General features: G+C 35.0%; 10 protein-coding genes across 10 annotated transcripts; 3 read left to right on the top strand and 7 right to left on the bottom strand.

Moving 5' to 3' along the window:
- Positions 1-159: 159 nt before the first annotated feature.
- Positions 160-2,691, bottom strand: GLN3 (nitrogen-responsive transcriptional regulator GLN3; the record flags this gene model as incomplete). The annotated part of the gene is made up of 1 exon (XM_041552126.1): positions 160-2,691. The coding sequence occupies one exon, from the start codon at positions 2,689-2,691 to the stop codon at positions 160-162; it is 2,532 nt and encodes an 843-aa protein (XP_041408060.1).
- A 2,524-nt stretch (positions 2,692-5,215) lies between these two features.
- Positions 5,216-6,631, top strand: KRE29 (Smc5-Smc6 complex subunit KRE29; the record flags this gene model as incomplete). Its single annotated transcript, XM_041552125.1, has 1 exon — positions 5,216-6,631. The coding sequence occupies one exon, from the start codon at positions 5,216-5,218 to the stop codon at positions 6,629-6,631; it is 1,416 nt and encodes a 471-aa protein (XP_041408059.1).
- Positions 6,632-6,736: 105 nt separating this feature from the next.
- On the bottom strand, positions 6,737-7,633 carry KABA2_08S05830 (uncharacterized protein; the record flags this gene model as incomplete). The annotated part of the gene is made up of 1 exon (XM_041552124.1): positions 6,737-7,633. The coding sequence occupies one exon, from the start codon at positions 7,631-7,633 to the stop codon at positions 6,737-6,739; it is 897 nt and encodes a 298-aa protein (XP_041408058.1).
- A 945-nt stretch (positions 7,634-8,578) lies between these two features.
- On the bottom strand, positions 8,579-9,160 carry KABA2_08S05808 (uncharacterized protein; the record flags this gene model as incomplete). The annotated part of the gene is made up of 1 exon (XM_041552123.1): positions 8,579-9,160. The coding sequence occupies one exon, from the start codon at positions 9,158-9,160 to the stop codon at positions 8,579-8,581; it is 582 nt and encodes a 193-aa protein (XP_041408057.1).
- Positions 9,161-9,461: 301 nt separating this feature from the next.
- On the bottom strand, positions 9,462-11,297 carry TDA1 (protein kinase TDA1; the record flags this gene model as incomplete). The annotated part of the gene is made up of 1 exon (XM_041552122.1): positions 9,462-11,297. The coding sequence occupies one exon, from the start codon at positions 11,295-11,297 to the stop codon at positions 9,462-9,464; it is 1,836 nt and encodes a 611-aa protein (XP_041408056.1).
- A 1,659-nt stretch (positions 11,298-12,956) lies between these two features.
- Positions 12,957-14,423, top strand: HAS1 (ATP-dependent RNA helicase HAS1; the record flags this gene model as incomplete). The annotated part of the gene is made up of 1 exon (XM_041552121.1): positions 12,957-14,423. One exon carries the CDS (start codon positions 12,957-12,959, stop codon positions 14,421-14,423), a length of 1,467 nt encoding a protein of 488 aa, XP_041408055.1.
- Positions 14,424-14,590: 167 nt separating this feature from the next.
- ABZ2 (aminodeoxychorismate lyase ABZ2) lies at positions 14,591-15,640 on the bottom strand (the record flags this gene model as incomplete). Its single annotated transcript, XM_041552120.1, has 1 exon — positions 14,591-15,640. One exon carries the CDS (start codon positions 15,638-15,640, stop codon positions 14,591-14,593), a length of 1,050 nt encoding a protein of 349 aa, XP_041408054.1.
- Positions 15,641-15,950: 310 nt separating this feature from the next.
- On the bottom strand, positions 15,951-18,827 carry HSH155 (U2 snRNP complex subunit HSH155; the record flags this gene model as incomplete). Its single annotated transcript, XM_041552119.1, has 1 exon — positions 15,951-18,827. One exon carries the CDS (start codon positions 18,825-18,827, stop codon positions 15,951-15,953), a length of 2,877 nt encoding a protein of 958 aa, XP_041408053.1.
- Positions 18,828-19,183: 356 nt separating this feature from the next.
- Positions 19,184-21,052, top strand: GPI16 (GPI-anchor transamidase subunit GPI16; the record flags this gene model as incomplete). Its single annotated transcript, XM_041552118.1, has 1 exon — positions 19,184-21,052. The coding sequence occupies one exon, from the start codon at positions 19,184-19,186 to the stop codon at positions 21,050-21,052; it is 1,869 nt and encodes a 622-aa protein (XP_041408052.1).
- A 123-nt stretch (positions 21,053-21,175) lies between these two features.
- Positions 21,176-22,081, bottom strand: IKI1 (Elongator subunit IKI1; the record flags this gene model as incomplete). The annotated part of the gene is made up of 1 exon (XM_041552117.1): positions 21,176-22,081. The coding sequence occupies one exon, from the start codon at positions 22,079-22,081 to the stop codon at positions 21,176-21,178; it is 906 nt and encodes a 301-aa protein (XP_041408051.1).
- Positions 22,082-22,101: the final 20 nt, after the last annotated feature.

Here is a 22,101-nt window from a genome sequence, read left to right as displayed (position 1 = left end):
AATAAAAAAAAAAAAAAAAAATAATAATATATATAATATATATAAACAAAGATGACTTGAGAATGAAGATAGAAAATCTATATTATTCTTTATTTCTATACATAACATATTTAATTATCTTGAAATATTGCACTCTATAAAATTTTGGTGAGTTATGCACTAAAGCCCAAATTTAAGCCAATCAAGTTCATTAGTAGACACTGTATTCGAAGCCTCGGAGTTTCCATGAGAATGAACAGGTGCATTTTTATTATTTGAGTCAGCGTTTGAAATCGTATTAGTACTAGAATCACTCAATTGTTGTGATAACAACGATGTGTGCGATTTATCTGTCTTGACTTCGTAGGGAAATGATTCTAAATTTGATTGCGAATTTACAATATCCCTCTGAAATATACTTTGATTGTTGCCGTGATTAAACATATCGTACTCATCCCTCATAGGCGATGGGGTTATTGCACTGCCTTGTATTCTACTAGAATCTTGTTGCACTTGGTTTCCTGGATGCTGAACCTGTTTGGAGTTCATACCTTGCTGTTGAAGTTGTTGTAGTGAAGCTGCCATAAATGATGACGAATGAGATGCATTACGAGACATTTTGCGACGCGGTATAGATATACCATTTCTTCCAGCTGAACTTGAAAACAAACCCGTTTGTATTGGAGAATTGGATGCAAATGGATAACCATTAGGGGTCACCCTTGGTGAAGATGTATTACTGTTATTATTGGAATTTGAGTATCCTACTCCAGAATTGGAAGGCTTTGGTAATATAGGGATCATTGACCTAGATGAAGAAGACCTACTGGAGGTATTAGATGACGTACTACCTCTTCTATTTATTTTTGCCGTTCCATTATTGCTTGAATTCAAATTGTTAAATTGAGAAAGATCATTGGAAGAAGTTGCACGCGAGACGGCTATCCTATTACTTGGACCTCTACCTACCATACCTGATTGGTTAAAATATCCCCTTGGATCATTAGTGTGCATCTCTTCAGTCATTCTCGTGTTAAATACAGACGATGAACCAGATGGATTCACGTTTGTAAAGGATCCACGATTTGTAGCTTTTGGCATATTTGATTGTGCAGCAGTTCTAGTCATTGCTGTCGTGGCAGTCGCGTTTGATATGGAAGGAGGCGCAAAATTTCTTCGTATGCTATTCTGTTTATCCTCAAAGATAATACTTTCTTGAATATCCAGCGGTCCTTGACTTGGATGATCTAATTTCATTGAAGAATCTATATGTCCTTGTGTTTGATTCTGGGCATCCAGAGTCTTTTTTGTTCTTTTCTTTGTATTTCTTTTCTTTATCACATCTGATTTAAGAGACAATGGTCTCATAGTACCATGAAGTTTTTGAAATAACCCACAAGCATTACATAATGTTCTCCCATTTGGATCGCGTCTCCATAAGGGGGTCTTATAGGTCTTACAATTGAAACATTGCACTGGCGGTTTCCTAGTGAGTATTGATGAATTGTTTGCACTTGTGGATATATCTGAGATGGACGATGGACGTTTGTTTAAATTTGTCAATGAAGTAGATGACATTTGTCTTTGCATTTGATTCTTTCTAATTGAATTACTTGTGTTTGTGGAGCTTAATGGTATAGATATACCTTTATCTGTTGTTACCAAATTTGTAGATAACTGAGACATAGATGATTTGCGTGATGTTTGCCTGAACATCGATTGTGAGTTATTGTTACTATTGGATTTACCATTATTCGGGATATTATTGCTATTATTGGATGAAGGTAAGCCGATCGGCGACGATGAGTTCACCAAATTATTCATGTTATTATTATTGTTATTATTTGAACCATTCGGTATATTGTAAATGTTGAAAGAGTTTGAATGATTTCCATTAGTATTATTATTGTTGTTGAAGATGGAGTTCATGTTTGAGTTGGAATACGAAGATGACGATGCTACGTTTTGACCTGGTGCTTGAAACAAGGTTGCAATTGTCTTTTGACCTGTCAAAGCGTGACTTGTCAAATTTTTAAATTGATTGAAAGAGTTCGCATTATGACTTGATGACATTTGTAAATTACTTGAATTATAACTATTTGGAGCACTAATCGTAGCTGAATCGCTTGAATTCCCTGGTGTCATTTGTAATGTATCTACATTAAAATCCCATAACCCTGCAATTTCACCATTTTGTTGATTTGCAATATCTATTGGTTGCGTCATTATCATATTTGATTGATTTAATGAATTGTTACTATTATTATTACTATTATTATTATTATTATTATTATTATTATCTTGAGATGATATTTGATGGAAGATACTTTCATATTTAACAGCTGGAGATGGTTGAATATTTTGAGTCGATGGGTTTCTTGATTGTGTAGTTGATTCTATTGGAGTATGTGTTGCTCTAGATGTACTACCATTTTTACTTCTATCCGACACTAAACTTAAGTTATCATCTTCATCAGTCGGAAGAGGTGTGAAAAAGGAACTAAAGTTGATATCATCAGGTAATACTTCTAACATAGAATCAAATGCGTTATTATTATTGTTGTTGTTGCTATTATCTATCTGTGTTGTTGTAGAATTATTATGTGATGATAAATTCAAATAGTTTTCAAAATTTGTGTCATTTGCAAAGAGACTATGGAAGTCATCTTCATCCTTTACAGTATTATTCTTATTCTTGTTAAGTTCAGACATCGTACTCGATACTTCAGTATTTATATGGATGTATCTGTTTGTGGATTGAATGTGTCCTAACTTGCTTGTAGAAAACACAGAGTTTAATATGTTTGTTAATCTCGGACAGAAAGGGCTCAGTTAAAGGAAATTTTCAAAGGAGACACACAAACTTAAACTGAATAAACTGCGTTCTAAATAAAATGAGAGACTAATTTGGATATTTCCTATTAACCTAGTAATATAATGATAGTTCTTTCGCAGCAATTTGGAAAACAAAAGTGGGCATATACCAAACAAATAAAATAAAAAAATAATGATACAACGGCACTAGTCAAAAAGAAAACTGGAACACTTCTGCTTGGAAAATGGTTTGCTCAATCGATTGTAGTGTAATCTGTCTCACGCTAAGGTAGTGGTACTATATAATGGTAAACTTGCTTTGTTTTATATACCTGCATAACTAACTCTTTTACCCATCTCTTATTTTCAATGGAACTCAAATTCAAACTATCAGCAGTTTCCCAATTTGAAAAGAGAAAATTGAGTTTGTTTTTCTTTCGTTTCTCTGAAGAAATCGCCTGCGCGCGAGCAAAGTGAGAAAGTGATTGTTCGTTTTTTGTCGGTGGACGTGAGATGATTCATTCGTTTGCACTGCTAGAAGGGCTGTCCCAAGAGCAATTTCAAGGTTAAGGTCAAGTCGATGAGAAATTACGTGAGAGGTGGTCTGCTCATCGTATCAATGTATTGAATTGTTCTAGTCATTAATTGATTGGTAGAAGGTTTGTCGAGATAAGCTCACTTCCTGAAGATTGTTATCGTTGATAGTTGGCATGGTAGACATGGTATACCAGTTTTTATTTGCTGATTGAGTCTATAGGTATAGACTACGTATATAAATATGTGTGTTTTTCTAAGTAAAGGAAGGAAACTCTGGCATCAAATATTATATAATCGTATTATATGTTTGCTAGTTTATTCCGAATACATCAATACAAAAATTAACGTTTGTTAGATTGTAACCAGAATTGAAAAAGTTGGAATCTAATACAACAGCAATAAATAGATAATTATTTTTCCCTACTTAAAAGACTGTTTCAAGGTTTCTAATAATAACTATCTATTAAAATAAAATATCTTGCAAGAAATTTGCTCCTTTTCATAATCGAACAATTTCAGGTAGAAAGGTATTAAAGTATAGCAACATCAGTTTGACTCCGCCAATAGCAACAAAATAACAATCAAATCAAATCAGTCAAAGTTGCAAAGGTCATATATCTTATTGGAAGTTATTCTTATTTTATTGAAGTGTGTATCCTGTTCTATTCTGTTCCACGGCTGGTACCAGATTTCCATAAATTGCACAGAAAGTACCAGAGAAGTGTGCGAATATACGGCTGTGACGAATATAAAGAGATGAAGAACGTCCAGAAGGGAAAGAGGCTATTTAATCATTTCAATTCTTGAGATTAAAGATATCAGAACCTTGAACGCACATATTGAGAATCAACAAAACAATCATCTTAAAATACTCAGCTGAATATATCAATTATGGAGTACTCCATAAAGCTTGGTTACTGAAATGGAGACAAATATGACCTTCTGATGTCACTAATATCATAGTCATGTCTGGTACTGAACGAGTATTGGAAAGGTGCAATAAATTACAATCAGAGGGTGGCAAATATTACTCCTGACGTACAATGGTATAAACAATGAAGATATGAGATACCAAAAGTTAGGTCAATATTATCTCACAATTATAGTGCTTGGAAACTAACCCAGTAAACATGTGTCTGTTTTGTAGAAATCTTGAAGACGAACTCCAAAAGCAACTGCGATATCATTGATTGAATTTACGGGTTGCATGTCTCAACCAGTTACATTTTAGGTTAAAACAGAAAGATATTTGATATTTTAGAATGCAAAATAAATAATACTACAGGAACAGATGAATTGTTTGAACTCTTTAGAGACTTGTATTTAAATGAGATAGCTGGAAAATTCTTGCAAATAAAAGAAGAACTTGCATACTATGGGTTCAGAACCTCCAGTAGAAAGAATGTTGTAGGTGTAGATCAACCATAACGTTACTACTCCTCAGATTTGTGCTCCCATGAAAACGGCTAATTTGCTTGCTCGTTCTACCCTATCGGATCAAATGTGAATATCAGATTACAACACATTGTTAAATGTTATCCGAGACTTAATCATAATATAATGTATTATTACATGGAGTTTTTTTTCTTTATTTTGAAGGGTAGTTACATAGGTTTGACTATGAACTCTATGCCTATACACACAACCAACGCCTGAATCCCTAATCACAATGTCACATACCCACTACAGTAACCTTCACAAAGTGAGGATTGAGTCTATCTGCTCTTCAGATATGAGTGTATCTCAACAAGTAATGACTACTTCCTTCTCTTTCTAAAATTTAGATCATGACGTAAATTTTCACTGTACACAAGCGGAAACCTACCCATTATTTAATGTAAAATGAAAAAAATAATAATAATAATAGTAGTATTTTTAATAGGAAATGCCGTATAGGAACCAACTATATGATATCGAAAGACACATAAAGTTATATCAAGGAACTTTAACTACGTTAATACTTTCATTAACACAACTCACAATGAGTTCCGACCAGGAATCGTTTCATAGCGCAACTGGGGAGAAAAGTTTAACGTCACTGAATAATTATGCAATTGTTTCTGATTCGCAGGAGTCTTCAGGAGATGAGCCCAGTAAAATCATTACATTCAATGAAGGTACCGAGTTGAGTGATTCAACAGAGGATGATAATGATGATGGCGATACTAATGATGACCATAGTGTTTCTGAAGAACAAGAACTTGTACACCCGGGAACAAAAAGACCAAAATTAGACAGAAACACCAAATCTAGGATGAGTGATCCACCGAACCAAAAGGGGTTTATACAAGTACAGGAGTCTGACTTGAGTGGTTTCTATGGAAAAGAATTGAGTATGAATATGGATAAATTAAACTCTATGCAATCATTAATACATAAATCACCATTACCTAAACAAGATAGTGAAATACAAAAACAATTCAACGCCAAGAAAGATGCTTTATTTAAAGAAGTTATTGACTCAAGAACTGTAAAGCAAAACTTAGTGGATGCGATTATCCATGAAAATATTACTAATAAGTTTCAAGATTGGCATTTCATAAGGCGAAATTGTTCAGACTCAATTGAACTTGGATTGTTGACACCACTGATGGCTTCTATCGGATGTGAAATGGAAAGTTCTGACCCAGTTTTTACTATAACAGATGCTGATGTTGAGAGGTATGATAGTTATTGTAGGATGTTCCCTGTTGGATATATGTTAGATCATATATGTACGTCACTTCGACGTATAGCCACACATGGTTTGGCCACCACAGCATCCAAGACCAAAGCGGCCAAATTCTTTGTATGCTTCATTTTGGATAGGAAAGTTTATGAATCCATCGATATGAATCCATTGAAATGTACATCAATATACAGAGATGTAGTTGTCAAATATTTATTGGAAAATGATCCTACTGGAAACATGATTAATATCTTGGATGAGCTATTCATAAATCTAGATAAAAATTTATATTTTATGATTAATCGCTTGACAACACTAATACCCGAATTAAAAAATCCTTTAATGGCACACTATTTTAAAAATGATATTAATAATGTAATAGCAAAATTTAATACATTAATGGATGATGGAATGTATGAAAGTTTACTTTATTTTATAATGTTAATCTATGGGTCATATTTATTACCTTTCGAGAAGAGCGACAAAGATGATGAAAAGGATGGATTAGAAAATAATCCTACACATAAGTATTTCAAGGAATGTGTCTATGATATGTCAACGAATACAACTTCAGATGTAGAAATCTCTTTGATGAAAGTGTTATTGAACTTATATTCCAAGGTAAATACTTGAAAAATGTATTAAAGTAATGACATATATATATATATATATAATTGAATAAATTTATAGAATAAAAAAAATATAATGACGATGACGAATGTATAATGTAAGTTATTATTAGATAAATAATTGTGGTTCAGCCTTTGGTAAATCCAATACACTATTGACCACTATAATGTTGTTCAATAAACCTTTCTCCAATTCTTTATCATCAGGATCATCTATACTTTGTATAGCTTTTAATTTGTTTCCGTCATCTGTAGTAGTTTCAGTCACTAAGAAACATTTACTCATCCCTAAGGCAGCAGCAGATTGAATATTAGCAAAACTATCATCGATGAAAAATGCATTATTCCAATTACCTAATCCACTTTCTCTTTTCACTCTTTCGAAAAATCTATGATCAGGTTTACAAATAATTTCTCTTGAAGAAGATTCATATTGTGTGAACGTAATACCATCGAATAAATCTGCAATACCTAAAAGTCTAATACAACGAACTGCATGATTGACATAAGCATTAGTACACAACCATAATTTTTCAATTTGATTATCTTCTTTCAATTGTAATAATACTTTTCTTAATTTTAGATCAGGCTTTAAAACATGACCAATTTCCAAAGAATCATCGACCATCATATTATATTTTAATGGATCAATATTAAAGTTGTGTACTAAACCTGCTGCCATTAGACCATATTGTTTATAATATGTATTCATAATATGTTTTGCCGTTCCTGATGGAATACTCAATTCATTACGCACATAATGATATATTGCGTCTTGCATCATTTCTTGAATGCCTGTAGATCTCCTGTATAGAGTATTATCGATATCAAAATAGAAAATTTTGGAATCGGGATCCACTTCTACAGGAGTATCATCCAAACTAGTTCTAAACCCCGGTTTTAATTGTGACCCTTCATAATCCAAGGAATCTAGTTGTAATTTATTTTTGAGCAATTGTTGCTCGATTTGAGTTCTGTAATTTATTCTTCTTTCAAATTCAGACATCACTTAATAATATTAATAATTGTAAGTAAAATCCAAAGCGTAGCGTGTAAGATATATGGTATGAACAGAAATAATAACAAAAAACAAGACAAAATAAACAACCTTAAAACAACCTTAAAACAACTCGAGAAATATTTGGAAAATAATGTCCTTATATATATATGTTCAGGGACATATATTAGTAACCGATTGCCCCACCCACCCCTTGATGTGTCATAGGGACCACGATATTTGCTTATCATCGTCATCTTAAACATGAGTCCGATCCAGCCACTTCCAATTTCATATCCGAAACTGGTTAACGAGCACAGAGAGGGGCGCAGAATGAGTGTAACTGAGACACTGAGAAGGGGAGCAATGACGTCGATATTTCTATTTCTTTATGAGCCGAAAATCTTCCAATACAAATTCCGCGCGTATTAATAAACAAGTACTGTTTTTGGGTGAGAGAGCAGAGAGCGTTGTGGTGGTGGTTCCATTTCACATAATTTTATTTGTCTCACGCAGCGCGGATCGCACCATCGCAGTAAGTAATACAGGGTTCGGATATTTTGATCTCCTCTTACTAAGAGGGGGAGAAGGAGGAATAGGAAGAGGGGATTTCGTTAGAATGCTATTTTAAAGGATGGCAGATAATCATTTAATTATTAATTACTAAAACACCAGTCTATGGAGTTCTGGTTAGGAACAAGCGGTATTTTGATTAATTTGATATCGTGTTGGATTTTGGTTCTGTCCTTTGCTGTTTTGAATGCCCGTGATGGAGGATTGTCGATGGATGGCACTGTCAGCTGATTAAGAAATACATAAATATATTCTTCGCAGATGTAATTGTTGAACTTTATTAAGTAAATTAATGCATTTAGAAGATAGGCTTATGTTAAGTTAGAAGTATCTCTACTATAGTTATTCCACACATACACTCAGGAGACAAATATATTCATTTTATAAGATGTCATCTAAGAAATCTTGATCTTCCTGTAAATTTGAAGGAACAAATGTCTCAACTTTTTTATTTTCTGCAGGGGTATTATTATGTGAAATTAATGGTTTAACAGGTTCTTTTTCATTTGTTACTGTTTGCCTTAGTTTATCCGTAGTCACAGTTGAACCTACGTTATCACCTCTACCAAGTATACGATTCAATTCATCAACATCCATACTATGTATATCTTTAGAAGTATACTCATCTATTCCTTTATTTGACATCAACTTAGTAATATCATCCTCACCATTAGCGGCAATTTCGGCTCTTTCTTGTAATATTGTTTGTAATTTTTGACGATCTGAAGTAGAATCATACGTATCTAATTGTTCATTAATATCAGCATCTTCATCATATCGAGTAAGATTGTTACCTAGTTTTCTCTCTTTCTCTTCTGCTACCAATTTTTCCTTTTCTCGAGTCTCTTCATCTTTCTTTAAACCATAATATTTTCGATCACTCGGTGTTGCATGTTTATGCTTCAATTTTTGTTTATCTTGAAATTTCTTTCTGTTATCCTTCTTAAGACTGTACGAGTCCATTTTATCGTCTCTCCTTTAAGTGAGTTTGATACTTCTTTTGATTTGAATTGCCAATTTCTCACTTGTGATTTTGCTTACATGTGTTAAAAGTATAGCTTTCCTTTTACACTTATTTCGCGCTTCTTAAATATTTAATACCAAATTTTAGTTGTGCTGTTTTTTTTTTTTAAGAAGGCACTACAAATAATCATACAGGGCAAGCAAGAGAAACAGATGGTAAAAAAGAATATTGATTTTTTATTTATTTAAAAAGTTCATTAAATATTGTCGTATGTATGCGTTTAAATTATGGTATCGATGCTCAGTCTTCTTCATCACTTGAACCCAGTTCAAAGGTGACTGTTCCACCTTCCATTTGATGGAAATCATTATCATGCCAATTATTCTCACTCATTCTCTTTTGATGACTGGCTCCACCATCATCACTTTCATGACTGAGCATCGAGAACAAACTTCGTGAAGAGTTATCTCTTGAGACACTTCTTGGTGTGCTATCGAAATTGGATAATTGCTGAGGATTCTCACTGAACCGTCCATTCATCAATGAACCCTTTGGAGGTTGAGGATCCAAGAAGAAAGTAGAATGGGAAGCTATGATACTTGCATTGTTTACCTTGTTGACTTTATAGGACGATGGAGAATTCTTCACCGAGGTCATCGAAATGGTTCTTCTAATTATTGGTTTCTTCGCAGAACTGTTGGATTTATGACTTGTTATTCTTTGTGGTTCTTCCAACGCACCTGTTTCATTATTAATTGCAACAAAGCTTGGATCGTGACTCAACATGTTCGTATCGCTACCATTGCTACTATTAGATGTTGCAGTATAAGAATAATTAGGATCGCGCGAGGGCGACCATGACAATGGATTTAACAATGAATCCGATCTCTCTGGGGATTGCAATTTTCTCAAAGTATTAAACGAATGGTTTCTTGGTCCCAGGTCCGGTCTATCCACTGCCAGAAGGGATCCCATCGACACATTTGTTGCGGAACCAACATTCTGATTGTTGACTGCACCATTACTGTTATTATTATCGAAGAATTTTTCTATGAAAGGATGTGACCTTAATTGTTGCGCAGTACGTCTCTTTTTCGGGTCTACGACGAAACAACATTGAATAAAATTCCAAAATTGTTTATATTCTTCCATTTCCGCATATTCTTCATCGATATAATAGTCGCATTTTGTGATACAGTCCAAAGTTTCTTCATCTGTCTCACAATCAAATGGAGTGTATCCAAATGCCATGAAGAACACAAGGACTCCCAGCGCCCAAATGTCGACACCTGTTCCATAACTCTGTATCTTGGATAATTCCTCTGTGGCCATGAATGCCACACTTTTACATTTAACGATTTCTGGTGCAATGTACGATATTGTCCCGACATACTCCTTAAGACTCGTAGCGGTAGGATCTGTAATTCTTGTTGCTAGACCGAAATCGGCCAGGATCAGGTCATGAGCGGATAAATCGTATTGTTCAGGTAATTTATTTAAAGTTAACAATTGAGGAGATCTTTTCTTGTGAAGACGAAACAGCACATTTTCTGCTTTGATGTCTCTATGGATAACATGTTGCGAATGTAGGAATTGCAATACACTAACCATACACGCGGTATAAGCAGCGACTTGTTTATTTAAATCCAGATGTCCATTCTTAATAATCTTTTCGTACAGATCGTCTTTATCACATAATTGAGTAATCAATACGATATTTTCTTCGGTTTCGAAATAATCGTATAGTTGCAAGATATGGTGATGACCTTGAAAGAAATCCAATTGAATATTGTTATTATTAGAATGATTTTCCAGATGTCTAATTTCCGCCGAAAGAGCGTTCAATAAACCGAATTCTCTTTTAATTAATTGCAATTTATTTTTCACTAAATTTTTGTGAACTAATTTCATTGCGTACGTTTCTTTTGTCTGTACATTAATGCATTCTTTCACTACGCTAAAATTCCCGTCACCTAATTGCGAAGACTTCGTTAAATATTTACATTTAATCATGTCGTCATCTGTAGCTAGCAAAGGCGAACTCTTTGAAGGCTTGATATTAGATGAAGAGTTACCACTCATACTGAAAGCCAGTGAAGGTTGTGATCTTCCTGAATCTATCGTTACACCACACATATTTGGGAGGAAAAGTAAAAACTGTTGTTGTTATTATTTTAATATTTTACTTTCTTTAGTCCATGCGAGGACAGAACTGCAAAATATATATGAAAATATTATTGAGGTATACTTCCCTTATATATATATAAGTACATGAATGCAATGTAGCAAGAAGGTAATTAGTTATATTGAGTAAAGAGGTACTAAACCTTTTCAGTTATATAATATTCTGATAATTACCTTCTATTATTGAAAATATCCGGAATTATTCAATTATTGAATTCAAATTTTCCAATCTTAAAAACCTGCTTTCCTTCGTCCCTTGGCCTCCCCCGTATCTTATTATTAAGCACGAATGAACGAACGAACGTGACAATAACAGAACAAACGCGATTCTCTGTGTGTGTCTGTCGGTTCGCTTATCAACAACCGCTTTTCCTCAGCAGGATAATTCAGTGGGGGGGGGAAAGCAATGTATGGGTGAGTGCTAAGAATCAGCTGTAGATGGACGCATTCTGTGGTACCATTGACCGTGTCAATTTTGCGGGAGTTTCCTGAAGAGCGGAGAGAGCAGAGCGAGTTTTTCCATTCAAATTGCAAATTTCCGTGTTATTGCAACGAAAATTTCCCTGTCGCACACAGGCGAGTGTGCCCCCCACAGGATGTTCCCTCCAGGGTTTAGAGAGGGTTTACATGGAACGGATAGGTGGTTGCCTTTCTGTGGGTGATGAGGAGTCAGGTAAATTTGCGTGCAAGCACTTCCTATTAGAGGTAGCACAGTGTTGTAATGTTTCGTTCGGAGTACACGACAGTTCGGTACGGATCATTCACAAAACAAAAATACGCATAGCTTCTCTTAGGGTTCCGTTCGGGCTGCCTTAGGGTTCGCGGCCAGGATGTCACCGGTCAAAATTGTACAAATGAGTGTCTCTGCGGGGGGTCGGGAGATCTTTGCACCAAGGGTGGTAACAAAGCAATATACGTGCAGCTTTGTAATGAGCGCATTTTGACCTCACTTCCCACTGCCCCCACCGCAATTTTTGAGATAAGAAAGCGGGTTCTACGAAAAATATAGTTGTTCCGAGTGGCAAGCATTTGTAATAGCTGCGGAAAGGAGAAAGAGATAGCGAGAGGGTTGCTGAACTGCGACGGAGCTAAAACTGTTTAGTTCCTTTCCACTCTATTTGTTGTCTTCCACCCTCCCCCACGTCTTTCCGGTGGTTGCTATTCTGGAGTATATTAGTGATTATAATAGTTTGTTCAAGTTCAATAGTTGAACCACACCGTGTTGAATAGCAGATGTTCTGAACAATACTACCCATTATCATATTTGGTCCTCAATGAAACGGTCTCAAACCTATCAACATTCATTCGAAAATATGTAATATAATATTTCCAAAAGTCACGTGCTGTAGTTGTTGATTTTCGTCACGTGAGCAGCCGGGTAATTGCACCTTATTCTTTTTTTTGTTTCTCGCTGCACGGCCCGCTGGTCACTGGAAAATTTTTCTTCGATTATTTTATTTTCACTTTAGAATAATGCGATGAGCTTGGGCATCTCAATAATAACAATTACTTCATCAACTTGATAAATTAGCTTACACATCATATAATATATTATTACAACACATCTCGAAAAGATTTACAAGAACACAGGCAGACAAGTACAAACATAATATGAGTGATACTGTGAAACGTTCCAGAGAAGACGACAGTAAACCTGTCACTGATGACAGTGCCGACGTCAATGTCGTAGAAAACTTTAGTGAATTAAACTTATCGCAACCTACTTTGAAAGCCATTGAAAAGATGGGCTTCACCAAGATGACTTCTGTTCAAGCTAGAACTATCCCTCCCTTGATGGCCGGTAGAGATGTCCTAGGTGCTGCCAAGACTGGTTCTGGTAAGACTTTAGCATTCTTGATTCCTGCTATTGAAATGCTACATTCATTGAAATTTAAACCAAGAAACGGTACTGGTGTCGTTGTCATCACCCCAACAAGAGAACTGGCTTTGCAAATTTTTGGTGTTGCTAGAGAATTGATGGAATTCCATTCTCAAACATTCGGTATCGTCATTGGTGGTGCTAACAGAAGACAAGAAGCCGACAAGTTAGTTAAAGGCGTAAACTTGTTGATTGCGACCCCTGGTAGACTACTGGATCATTTACAAAACACTCAAGGCTTTGTGTTTAAAAACTTAAAGGCTTTAATCATCGATGAAGCTGATAGAATTCTGGAAATCGGGTTTGAAGATGAAATGAAACAAATTATTAAAATCTTACCTAATGAAGATAGACAATCCATGCTATTCTCTGCTACACAAACAACCAAGGTCGAAGATTTGGCAAGAATCTCCTTAAGAAAGGGTCCTTTATTCATCAATGTTGTCCCGGAAAAGGATGCATCAACAGTAGAAGGGTTAGAACAAGGTTATGTTGTATGCGAGAGTGACAAGAGATTCTTGTTACTGTTCTCTTTCTTAAAGAGAAACCAAAAGAAGAAAATTATTGTCTTTTTATCCTCATGTAATTCTGTGAAATATTACGCTGAATTGTTGAACTATATCGATCTACCCGTCCTAGAACTTCATGGTAAACAAAAACAACAAAAGAGAACAAACACATTTTTCGAATTCTGTAACGCTGAAAGAGGGATTCTTGTGTGTACCGATGTTGCAGCCAGAGGTTTAGATATCCCATCTGTCGATTGGATTGTTCAATTCGACCCTCCTGATGATCCAAGAGATTACATTCATAGAGTCGGTAGAACAGCAAGAGGTACAAAGGGTAAAGGTAAGTCTCTTATGTTTTTAACCCCAAGTGAATTGGGTTTCTTAAGATATTTGAAGGCGGCCAAGGTCCCATTAAACGAATACGAATTCCCAATGAATAAGATCGCTAACGTTCAATCACAATTAGAAAAGTTGATTAAATCCAATTATTATTTACATCAGACTGCTAAGGATGGTTACAGATCTTACTTACAAGCATATGCATCACATTCATTAAAGACTGTATATCAAATCGATAAACTTGATTTAGCAAAAGTGGCTAAATCATATGGTTTCCCTGTCCCACCAAAGGTGAATATCACTATTGGCGCTAGTGGTAAGACAAATAATAAAAAACGTAGAACAAAATAGACACATGTATATCTTTGTTTAACACGTATAAAAATATAAATATATATATATATATATATAATTCATTGTAAAATAGATACATTATTAAAGGTCTTATTTTAGAGAAGTATTCTTCATTTACCTATATAGAGTATGAGACCTATGTATAAAGAGTGCACAAAACATAATCACCCTCTCACGATCCCTTTAACACATCCCATCACACCATTAAATAATAAAATCGAATCTCCAACGTTTATGCTGCTTTTTTGGATAACACCTTCCTCAATATAACCTTTTTTGAGCAAGTAATATCTCATTGTACCGCATAGACAACCAGAAGTCAAAAATGGTGTAACATATTTGGTACCATTTTCGTCTGTAACATTCACCGCAATATTTGTGATACTACCCTCAGTAATAATATTATCCTTATTAAATAATAATATTTCACTTTTCGCCATGCTATCATCAGTACGATAGGCTGAAACCTTTTGCTGTAATACACGTCTTGCAAAATCGTAGTGGTCACGATTAGTTGTCTTATATGTAGTAAAACGTGATGATATTATAGGGTAATCGTCAAGGAATATATCCCAAGTTGGTTCAGTTGATTCTAATACACCACCCAATATATTTTTATAGAAATAATTAATGGAATACGGTAGTGTTGGTATCTCCGTTCTTTGAATTTGTAACACACCTTCTTTATCCAGTAAAATCCTCATTTTATAAGTAGAATTATTTTTCTTAAGAGCTGTTATTAAGTTACTTCTACTATCCCAGTTATAACCTTTATGTCCAACAATACCTTGTAATAATAACTCTTGAATACTCTGGGGGCTCGGAATAGCCCGTAATCCTAGCGCCTTAGCAGTAAATATCATTCTTCCAATCTGTTGCTCATAAAATAAAAATCTTTCTAGTAGAATAGACCTTATATGTCTAATATCATCATATTTTGTAGAATTGTATTGAGTGATATCAATGATAGCGTATTTATTCCCGCTGAAATTAACCTTTGTACTGTCACCAAGTTCTGTTTTTATCCTAACATCATTAAGATCAAATGAGTCTGGAAATTTATAGCCATTGTCATCTGACGGTAAGTGGTATGATCCCCAATTCGACTTCACAGTTAGAAAGGTACTCGTTCCTTCTTTGTCCTCGGTTATAGTTGTCAGTTGTGGATCATATCTCAGAGTTCCTAGGATACTGTACGATTCATCTTCTTGCATTTTAAAGGAGAAATACTAAAATATGCACGATTAAAGATATTACTTTTATAATACCAAAATGGAGATGGAAAATATCGACATTTTCATGCAAGTTCTATTAGAAATGTTAAATAAACATATTCAATATATTTGACATGAAGTACCGGCTTGTCTCGGAAACTTCAAGATGGGACAACTTCAAGATAAAGAAAATTACTAACGTGCGGCTTACAGAAATATGTGGTCAAGACAATAAAAATGTTATTGTATCACTAATATTATACGTCTTACACATGTATCCATGCTATTAAATAATTACATATCTATAGGCCTACAGAACCCAGTCCAATTCCTCTATCTTGTTTTCTTCATCTTGTAAGCCCGGATAGTGAGGAACTAGGGCATCAGTATTACCCACGTATATCTTATTATACAACTTCCAAAAAGTATTTCTTACATTCTTGGCAGGATGGAACAGTCCAGCCCATATGTAGTTCATAAAAATACCTGGCCCAACTGCATAATTCAATGCTTCCAACCCATCCAAAATACGAATGATAACATGAGGTGAGGTTTCAAACACATTGGGCATCAAAAGATTTAATAAGTGAATGAATATATCTTCATTACCTACCCCGATACAATTCAGAGCGATATTTCTCACTACTGTGGCTGCAGTTTGACGATGAATTAGGTCACGGTCGACCAACGCATCTTCCAATAACGGTGAAATAAAATAAACATAATCTTGGGACATTGGCCCTATATATTCAAACATGAATGTCATGGCTTTCAATATACCATTTTGAACGTTTGTCTCCGGAGTCTTGTACTCATTCATCATTGCAGGTAAGACTGTATATGGTCCACATACTTTCGCTACAATACCAATGGCAACTGCGGTACAAACACGTAATTGACGTTCTTGAACTTTAAGATTATTCAATAACACAACCAAAACATCTTGAGGTCCAACTGCTTCCGCAATTTCACCAAATGTGGCATTTGCAGCTACTCTCGTTTTTTTGTGTGTACTTTTCAAGAGCTCTAACAACTCAAAGCATACTCTCAACCATTCCTTTGGAGGGATATAGTCAGGTCCTTTATGAGCTACACAACCTATTAATCTCACCGTATTCAATTGGACTTTTTTGTGATTATTTCTTAAGATAGGCGTTAATGATGGCAAAATTTGATTTATTGGCGGTTGTAATACTTTGAAGTCCATAACAGATAGAATTGAACCAATAACTTTAATTATTGACCCTAAAACGTCGGGATACATTTCACCTAATGATTCGTAGAGAATAATATTAAGTTTGTTGATCATCTCAATTTCTCCACACTCCTTAATAACAGGTATCAGGATACAACAGAGGTCTGCTGCATTTTGTCGGATTATTTTATCCTTATGCCTTAATTGATTTAAGATAGCACTTACAATTGGAGATAAGAATGGTTTCATACGTATACCTAGTGATTCAGCCACTGTCCCGAAACATCTGAATATCACTGGATCACCATCCTTTTGATCTTGGAATGCTATTAGCAATGCATCAATTAACCTTGATTCCAATCTACTATCTAATTCTGTCGTTCCAACTACTTGTACAACCCTATCAACAGCATGTATAGCCATAAATCTAAATGGTTCAGAATCATCTCTCAATGGTTTCAATAATTCTTCTACAATATAAGCAGAGCCCATCTTTTCGGCTAGCACTACTGTAGTATAGGTTACCATTTTATTCAGATTCTTATCCAATGCTACACGTCTATTCCAAAAGTTTTTGAAAAAAATTGGACCAATTTCTTCTCTCAAGTATCTAGGGGTAACAGTTTCTACCTTGGCACATTTCTGTAGTACAATCAATATTGCTCTTCTCATTTCCTCATCGGGGGAGTAGAATTCTCTACTCACTATATGCAATAATTCTTCTGTATAATAACCAGCATATTCTGTATCCATCAATGGTATAATGGATGCTAGGCATCGTACAAATGCAGCTAACATCTTACCTCGGTGTTTTCTTAAGCCCCTCCACAGTGGTTCTAAAATAATATTAAAAGATTCAATACCATACGGATATGAATCTTCAGCCAGAGTGGCGATCGTGTTGGCAGTTAACATTCTGATTGACGTATGTTCATCATCTAGCCCATTAGAAACACATTGCATCATCGAGTTTAAATAAGGTAATTGTGCTATACCGAACAATTTAGATATCTGTCCGATACTCTTAATCCCTGTATGACGAGACCTCCATGAGTTTCTTGAATGACATGCAGCATCTATGAATGGAATAATATTGTTAATTCCCAATGGTCGAGATATTATTGCAAGCAGTCTTGCAGCTATGTTTCGAACGTAATCATCCTCATTCTCCATATCTGGACGAATAACTTGTAACATAGTAACTAAGCCAGTAGCAGATGCTAGATTACTTATCACATCCCTCCCAGTAACCCTTACAGTGGGGTCTTCGTCTATAAGTAGGGGTGACAGTACAGCTAAAACATCTTTAGCAAAGGGCCTTAAGGAACTTCCTAACTTGAATAGCAATCTATCCAGAAATTTTATAAGTAAATGACGCTCTTGATCCTCTAAAGATCTATCTAATAATATCGGAAGGGTACAGTCGAATATAATTTTTGGACCAAATGTATCACATTTTGATATCAATTGCTTCATGGAATCCCTTCTAATTTGTGTACTCCCATTTTTCACTTTCAATAATAACACTAGATATTTGTATCTTTTCTGTTCTTCCTCACTCATATTAACTTCGGAATCCCTCTTTAATATTAACTGGAAATGTATTTTGTCTGATGCTTTGAAATACTTCAAGTTCATACCACTCGGTATATTATCAATCTCATTCATCTCCTGAACAGTCGCTTTCGATTCTTCTGGCATAACATAGGACTGAACATCCCATCTAGACTTCTTTTTCCTTTTTACTATTTGTGTTGTTTCATTAACTTGGTCATCTACTTGATCAATATCTCTCTTCTTCTTCAAGTCATGCCTCCTTTTGTGGTAGTCATCTTCCTTATTATATATTGTCCTCTGCTTCATTCTCTCTTGGAGCACATCGCTATGTTCTTCTGCATTGCCACTAGTGGTTTCTTCAAGGATAGAATTTTTCAGTTCCTGGGGGATGGAATAACTCCCTCCTACTCTATAACTAGTACCCTTATCACTCATTAGCAATCAGATAGAATCTTTTTAAAACTAATACCAAATGTTAAATTTTCTATTACGTGTATTACAGTCTTTTCTCTATCTTTAGCCGCTTGCATCTTATATGTTTTGTTATACCTCATCTATCTTATTATATTATATAATTATTAGTATTCTCGGAAAAGTTCTTCGCTCCCTGCGAAGACCAAAACAAGATTACTATGTAAGAGACAGAGACACGTAATAAATGTAATCATTCTTTAAACTATTCATGTTGATTCAAGAGTACAAATAGCGTTCTAGCCTAGTTACAATACCCTTATTACTAGTGGTTAAACGTTAATAGACTACCATTGATACCACGTAAGACAAATACTGGAATGCTGTGCAATACCATGGTTTCAATTGTGCACACATTGTTGTTCTTGATTGGATTGGCCATTGCCACCGAAGAACCCTTAAACAATGCAGAAGGTACAAATGTTAGCGGTCAGAAATTTCGAATAATGGAAACAGGAATACAATATCCATACGAAGAACATTTGAATATAAGACCATTACCACATAACCATTTACTCACATCGTTTGAATTTGAAATGAACTCAGAACCATTCTTTCCGGGTGATTCCTCATTGGATTTCGATACATATGATCATTATACCGTCTTTCCAAAGGCAATCGAACCACTCTTACGCCGCACTGACGTGAAACAACTTCATTTAAGATTTACTAGAGGTTACTGGGATTCTGAAGAATGGGGTCGTCTACCACATGATGGTTTCAAATCGGGTGGGTCTGGTGTTGAATTATGGGCTTTGATTGAAGGTAGTTCAAAGGAAGATGCCTTCAAAAAATGGAAAACATTGGCTAACTCGTTAAGTGGTTCATTTTGTGCTTCTATTAATTTCATTGACGTTTCCAAGACTAACTACCCAGTATTGTCATTTAATCCACAGGATAGAGAAGAGCAAGGGATACCACTATTTAACCCAACAAATAATCTCTATTTAATGCATGCTTCGCTTGCTAACGAACCTATTTGTACAGAAAATTTGACTCCTCTATTGAAATTGTTACCAAGTAAAGGTAAATCTGGGATATCCTCTTTATTGGATGGTCATAAACTTTTTGATTCTACGTGGCATAATATGGCCATTGATGTCAAGACCAAATGTGTTGATAATAATCATTACTTGAACAACGGGGAATGTTTTTTCGAAATGGAAGCTAATGTGGATGTTGTATCTCATATTCCTAGCGTATTGGCCAGAAATAAAAATCCAATTCCAAAACCATTGGGTGGTGAAGATTTATATTGTGATTTATCAAAACCCTATGATGGTTATCAATGTTTTCCATCCCCAGAAACTACCGAAATTCAATTCTCATTATCCGATTTATTTGGTAAGAACATTTCCGGTTCAAATGATTTATCTTTCACTCATTCTAGAATCTGTGTTTCCATAACTGATAACTGGTTAGCTACTATCAAAATGGATGAAGGTCTATTTGGTACCGATGATAACTGTTTCGATCTTACTGAAAATCGTAACTACGATATCTACATGGAATCTGGAAGTACCAACGAAGTAGCGCAAATCGATGATGTTCCGATATATGTCAGTAGATCGCTAACTGGCTATGGCCAAGACCATGGTGGTCTACGTACTGTCTTTTCAAACCCAACTTCTAAACCTGTCAGATTGTCATATTATGAATCTCTACCATGGTTCATGAGAATTTACCTATCCACTTTGGAGATGGAAGCTACATCTGAAGCTCACAAAAATCTAACATTAAACGATATTGTCGAATCGCGATATTACATGCCTTCGATAGATCGTAAAAGATCTACTCAGTTAGAATTTATAATGACTATACCTGCCAATTGTACTATATCTCTGGCATATGAGTTCGACAAGGCATTATTACATTTTACTGAATATCCACCAGATGCTAATCATGGTTTTGAAATTGAATCCCTAATTATTACTATTCTTGAACCTGTCCCATATCAGCTTCGTACAGCAACATTATTGGTATATTTGTCTACACCTGATTTCAGTATGCCATATAATGTTATTATCATTTCCTCTACGATTATGGGGTTAATATTTGGTACCTTATATAATTTAATTACCAAGAGGATGGTCACTATGGAAGAAGCAGAAAATATATTAGCAACTAGGTCTATCAAGTATAAATTGATGATGTTGAGACAACGGATATTATCAAAACTAGGTCTTTAGATTAGATGTATTCATGTATGTATATATATATATATTCATTGAAGGTCTGTATAAATACCATACAAGATAATAATAATAATAATAATATATATATATATATCCATCGAATACTCGTTCTCTATATCAATATGGATCCTCATAAGGATCCTCTTCATCATAATCGTCATCCTTCTCATACTCATATACAATAGCAGTTCCACCTGCAAATTCGGATTGTGCCTCTAAGAATGGTAATGCAACTTGATCCTTTGCTTCCTTTTGTTTTGCACTTGTAGACAGATTGAAAGTTGTCAAATCTTGTAACATCTCTGGAGTCTCCTCTTGATTCTCATCTTCATTATGCTGGAACACTTCATACGTATGTGTCTGAGTATCGACTAATAGCTCGTATATTAATGATCTCCCAGATCTTCTTCTGTTTGTGAAATTAACTTTAAATTGTAATTTATTTAAACCTCTAGGGATATGAAATTTCTCAATAGACTCTCTTAATTCGGTAGCATCTAATGCACTTGGCAACAATGGCTCAATATCAAAGATGGATGTAGCCATGAATTGTAACAAAGTTTCGGCAGTTGGATAATTGTCAAGTCCAATTTTTGGAGAACCCTCAGGAAGATCTTTATGATAAGTAGCCAACAAAGTCACATGTGGTGCAACCAACGAAGATATAAAACTAGGCAAATCAGGTAGTGCAATATGGTTTAATGAATCCACAACAACCAGATTTTTAGACCTGACATTAGGTGTCGTGGATGGTAATAAACTCTGAACTGTCTCTATCGCTTTAGAGAAACCAATCTCATTTACATCAATAAAATTGGTAGCAAAACTAGGTCTATTTAAGGTCTCAAATGCAATATATATGATATTTGAATCCATTGTTCCAGATATATTATGTACAACTTCATTAACGACAGCATGAGAAGTCTGTGATATGCTATCGTAACATAACACAAACCCAGAAGAATCTGCCAAACTTAATGTCCTCCTGAACAGAATAGCCGGGTTATGAGAAGAACTAGCCATTTTTCTACTCTATTTGGTTA

This window comes from Maudiozyma barnettii, assembly GCF_903064755.1.
Source record: "Maudiozyma barnettii strain CLIB 1767 genome assembly, contig: KABA2_08, whole genome shotgun sequence".
In the NCBI taxonomy this organism is placed as follows: Eukaryota; Fungi; Ascomycota; class Saccharomycetes; order Saccharomycetales; family Saccharomycetaceae; genus Maudiozyma; species Maudiozyma barnettii.
The sequence above is the reverse complement of the archived record's forward strand: the minus strand, read 5'-3'. Positions and strand labels throughout refer to the sequence as shown.